At 34.8% G+C, this 5407-nt stretch overlaps 1 protein-coding gene across 5 annotated transcripts in view; it reads right to left on the bottom strand.

Annotated features, from left to right (window-relative positions):
• Window positions 1-3553: 3553 nt before the first annotated feature.
• Window positions 3554-5407, bottom strand: part of LOC107660770 (putative bifunctional UDP-N-acetylglucosamine transferase and deubiquitinase ALG13) — a 15470-nt gene continuing 13616 nt past the window's right edge. For all 5 annotated transcript variants that reach the window (XM_016450286.1, XM_016450417.1, XM_016450478.1 and 2 more), the window contains one exon: window positions 3554-4246. In XM_016450286.1, coding sequence (XP_016305772.1) covers window positions 3966-4246 — 281 coding nt within the window. In that variant the 3' untranslated portion in view covers window positions 3554-3965. The remainder of the gene's footprint in view (window positions 4247-5407) is intronic.

Here is a 5407-nt window from a genome sequence, read left to right as displayed (position 1 = left end):
TTTGTGACCCTGGACCACAAAACCAGTCTTAAGTCGCTGGGGTATATTTGTAGCAATAGCCAAAAATACATTGTATGGGTCAAAATTATCGATTTTTCTGTTATGCCAAAAATCATTAGGATATCAAGTAAAGATCATGTTCCATGAAGATATTTTTTAAATTTCCTACCGTAAATATATTAACTTAATTTTTGATTGGTAATATGCATTGCTAAGGACTTCATTCGGACAACTTTACAAGCAATTTTCTCAATATTTTGATTTTTTTTTGCACTCTCAGATTCCAGATATTCAAATAGTTGTATCTCGGCCAAATATTTGTCCTATCCTAACAAACCATACATCAATGGAAAGCTTATTTATTCAGCTTTCATATGATGTATAAATCTCAATTTTGAAAAATTGACACTTATGACTGGTTTTGTTGTCCAGGGTCACATTATGGGGAAAAATAATCTACAAATACTGAAGCAGCAGACTTAGCAAAACACAAAATTTATGTCACTGCCAAAACGTTTGACCATGACTGTACATTTACCATGTTTGCATTATCATGTGACCTACAACATCAGCCATTTCACATCCCCACCATTGACGAATCCACTCATATGGCCTTATGGGGTAGTAAAACGTCTCTGCAATCTCTGCACACTTCAAGGTGTTAGTAGTAGGCAATTTGGGTATTTTTTCACATACCGTTTTATGAATTCTGCGAATTTGGACAGTGCTAATTTGACGTACTATGTTTTGCATACTATTAGCAGGGAAGTAAGCATGTCCCGATGAGGGGACTGTGTTACACTTTTCAGGAAATCAACCTATGAATGTCATAAGCCACATTTTCATTACAGGGAACATTCAGATAAATAAAATGTCTGGAATTCACCCCCTAGTGGCAATTGTAATGAACATTTACCCTCACCATGGAAAATGAAATAATCAAATATAAACAATAGCTAGCTATGCATATAGGGCAAATGACTACCATTTTTTGGGAACAGACAAAACAAATACAAATATTAAATGAACAATTGTATTCCTTATTGCATTTTTACAACTATTAAGTGTTTAAGATGTACGCTGTACACTGATTTCATTAAATTCAGGTCAACATTTGACATGCAGTCTAATATCTCGTTCAAAATTTGTAATACATCCAAAGCTTGAATCGGATCCAAAAAATTACACATCCGCATATGATCCCATGAGCCTATGCGTCTCTCCATAGGAAATTAATGAATTCCAGTCTGTCAGACATCATTTGTTATGTGCAGTGCAAAGATGGCTTTACTCATAGTTGACTCTGCATATGAAAAAGTATCTGAACATCAAAAGAGAGACACACTTCACCTTTAAATGTAAACATAATATTGGCTCTATTGGCACCTTCTGTGGCTATATTTGAATTTTTAATTCTTTTTATTTTAATTGTGCGCAAAATTGATAGAATATCACAATCAATAAAAATCCCAAAGAAAGCAAAACTTTATAGCCTACACTTCTGAGCTCTTCAAAATATACTTAAGGATGCATCCAAGTGACTCTCAGAATGCACCCTTAGCAAATGTAGCAACTCTCTCATACAAATCCAATGTAAAATCCTGTGTTTATTTTGCAAGGCTTTAAGTTAGCATTTTAAACAAGAGACATTTACTCTGTATTACAGACCTTCTGCACCGCATGCTCAGTTCTGGTGCTGTAAACATTCGTAATCATCAATGCTAGTGCAATATTTTTGAAAACAAGCTCAAAATGCAGACTTGAAGATCGTATGTGTACTATAGAAAGTCCTTTTCGGAAATCAGAAGTGGAAGTAGAACCAATATATGAAATATAATATCTGAAACAATGCAGGTTATTTACTGATCTTGAAGTGACATTATTGTATCAGAAGATACAGGTAACAGGATGTGGACCTTAATATATATATATGCATCTTTGTCTGCATTGAACAAATGTTTTTAAAGGTCACCAAATGGTTTCAAATGAAGCTTAAAATATGCTACAAAAATTATGCATCTATGTGACTGGTAATAACTTTTCATTTGTTTTTCACAAATGTTTTCTAGCAAATGGTATTACATAGTGAGTTGGCTCCTAAAACACAATGCATGATCAAATATTTAGAGTTTGTGGAAGCTCAATACCAGGAGCTACTGTAGAGTTAGTTTCTCTTATGACTGTCTCTAGACTCTGAACCCATCACAAATAATACACTTTCTGTTGTGGGTTAGTAGCCTCTCACTTGTGTTGCTTTATGATGGTATTAATTTATGCTGTCAGTTATCTACAGTGAATTCTAAACTTTTTTTTTTTTAAGTTTTCTAAAATTATATTTCTATTCTTTTTTTGACATTAAGGGTACATTTTTGTTAAACTTCATGTCAAAGTTATGGGTGGAGATTTTTATACCTTGATTTAAAACAGAAGCTTTAGTGGTTTTCTATTTCATTTTTTGTTTGTGGTCACATGAACTTAATAAATCATATCTGGGTTAACATTGGTAATGATTGAAACAGCACTTTTGCTGCTCTTAAAGTCTACATTTTCCTGGTGTTATTGTGCATGCTATTGAAAAAAGTTAATATAATCTTTCTTTGACATGTAATATCTTGCTTTGCCTCTCAAATGACTTTGCTTTTCAGTTGATGTCACAGAGGCCACACAAGCTTTTGGTTAACATTAAGGCATTTGTTTAGGCTACTATTTTAGGGAAAAGAAATTGCTATGATGGGAACTGGGACACAATGAGATGCACTCAAGCGAGTGAACCGCAAGGCAACTAAAAACAGAAAAGTTTAAATAAAGACTGAGGAAACCAGACAAAAAGTCTCTCCACATATTACTCAAGTTAAAAACAGTTAAATTATACAATTCCCTCTGTGTTTTTCATTAGTCATTAGCTAGTAAGCTAACAGCTTAGCTCAGCACTAACTGGTTAAAAAAAAAAGCATCAAGCAAAGAAAAGGGGTCCATCTAATATGGTCTGACTTCTGAAATAAAATTCCCAATTACGATTAAATCAATTCCCAATAGATAAAGTGTTAATATCCTGTTTTATGTGGAAATGCATCATATTCAAGTAAAATGGGCACCTTTAAAGATCAGATTGTGAAAACATGAGTAAAAGTCATACACTAAACTGTCAAGCAACTGCATGATTATCCATTAAATAAATTGTAACCAGTCCATCTAACATACCATTACTTACAAATAGCCAAATAATTGCAAATTAATTTCTTAATTCAGATTAAAAGATTCACAAACATACAAACACAACAATTCAACCATTCTGTCTCCTACGTTCACCAAGGCTGCATCTATTTTTTAGCAAAAAATACAGTAAAAACAGTAATATTTCACAATATTACTTTATCAAAGTTGTTTTTAAATTATATTGTAAAATGAAATTTAATCCTGTGATCAAATCTTATAATATCGGTTGCTATATTTTCCTTTTCGGGATCCTTCAAATAGTACGTTTATTTCCTTCATAGAAATAAGTTTTAGCTTGTAACCTTAAAATGGATTTGGAAACAACTTGATTTGGTTTCAAATTTTTTTTATTTGTGCAGCTATAATAAGTGACTTTTTTTGACAGATAAACAACAGACAATGGTTTCCTAAGACTCGAACTTCTGGTGTGTTGCTAAACTACTACATTCTGGAAGCGTGCAAACATTTGTAAAAGCAAATGAGAAGGGAACTCTAATTACATTTAGAATCATGTCACCTTTTAAAATCCTCAAATAATTAGGAAAAAAAGTCCAATGTATGCTTATTAAATTACAGTGAAATGATGTTGATTGGGGAGAGAATGTGCAGGGTGGTAAAAGCACACCTACTCTGTCCTGCATTTCTATTTAACTACTGAGTAACACTGCAGGATCCCTGAATAACCATTTGTCTGCGAAAACAACTAACAACTGAACATAAACGGGAACATTTCTGCTGGTAAACGAGACTTAGACAAACTGTGAGTGTGGCATATGGGTGGGGTGGGTGGGGGTGGTGATGTAGTTGATGGGGGGGTGAGAGGAGGAGGGGCAGTATGTGGCGTGGTGCATGCGGGGGTGTGGGCTGGCACCAGGAGTCCAGGGCGTGAGGTAGTGGTATGTTGTGGAGAGCACAGGCATGTAGGGCTCATAGGAGGGGTGAAGGGGCTGCTGACCGCACTGCTCCTGCACCAGGGGGTAGAACACCGTGCCAGAGACCACCGCAGGAGGGCTTTCCATGGCCAGAGTGCCTGAGGAGAGAATGGCATGGGTGTGAGTGTACAAGGGCTGCCCCGACTAAAGATTTTTCTAGCAGTCATTCATTTAAGTCACTGGTCGACTAATCGCATGTTTATATACATTTAATTACTTAAATATATACCATAATGAGCCTTTAATATATAGCCTATGAAGTGCACGTATAAAGCTTGCTGCAAAGCAACGACAAAACTAATAACTATGAATGTGTCGAAAAAATAGCATGGAAATAAATTATTTATTAATAAACTAATATTTTTTGAGTCTGCGTCAGCTGCAAAGAGAAGTCGACAATGCTGATATGTCGCAGTACAGTGGATGTGCCTTTACAGAGAAATGCACCTTTCGGATACACAATCATATACGGATTACATATTCAGACAGTATTTGTTTTCAATTTTAATTGGTTACTTTAAAGGGATAGTTCACCCAAAAATGAAAATCACCCCATGATTTGCTCACCCTCAAGCCATCCTAGGTGTATATGACTTTCTTCTTACGAATACAATCGGAGTTACATTAAAAAATGTCCTGCCTCTTCCAAGTAAGATGGCAGTGAATGGGAGGTGAGATTCAACACATTTACATTTAGTCGTTTAGCAGACGCTTTTATCCAAAGCGACTTACAAATGAGGACAATGGAAGCAATCAACATCAACAAGAGAGCAATGATATGCAAGTGCTATAACAAGTCAAAGCTTAACGCAGTACATGTTCACGTTTGTTTGTTTTTGCAAATTATATAATAAATAAAAAACACGGATAGAATAGAAAAAGAATAGAACAAGCTAGTGTTAGATGCCTTTTTTGCTTTTGTTAATTGTATGATAAATAAAAAGAAAAATAGATAGAATACAAAAAGATTAGAGAAGCTAGTTTTTTTTTTTTTTTTTTAAGAAAAACAAGCAGTTAGTAAATAAATAGAGTGCAAGTCTAAAAGGGGCAGGTTTTTTTGTTTTTTAAAGAATAGAATTATAATAGAGTGCTAGAGTTAGAGGGTCAAATAAAGATGGAAGAGATGTGTTTTTAGCTGATTCTTGAAGATGGTTAAGGACTCAGCTGCTCGGATTGAGTTGGGCAGGTCATTCCACCAGGAGGGAACATTTAATTTAAAAGTCTGTGAAAGTGATTTTGTGCTTCTTTGGGATGGCACA

Source organism: Sinocyclocheilus anshuiensis, unplaced genomic scaffold (genome assembly GCF_001515605.1).
Source record: "Sinocyclocheilus anshuiensis isolate Anshui unplaced genomic scaffold, SAMN03320099.WGS_v1.1 scaffold25, whole genome shotgun sequence".
In the NCBI taxonomy this organism is placed as follows: Eukaryota; Metazoa; Chordata; class Actinopteri; order Cypriniformes; family Cyprinidae; genus Sinocyclocheilus; species Sinocyclocheilus anshuiensis.
This window is presented reverse-complemented; position numbering and strand designations above follow the sequence as displayed.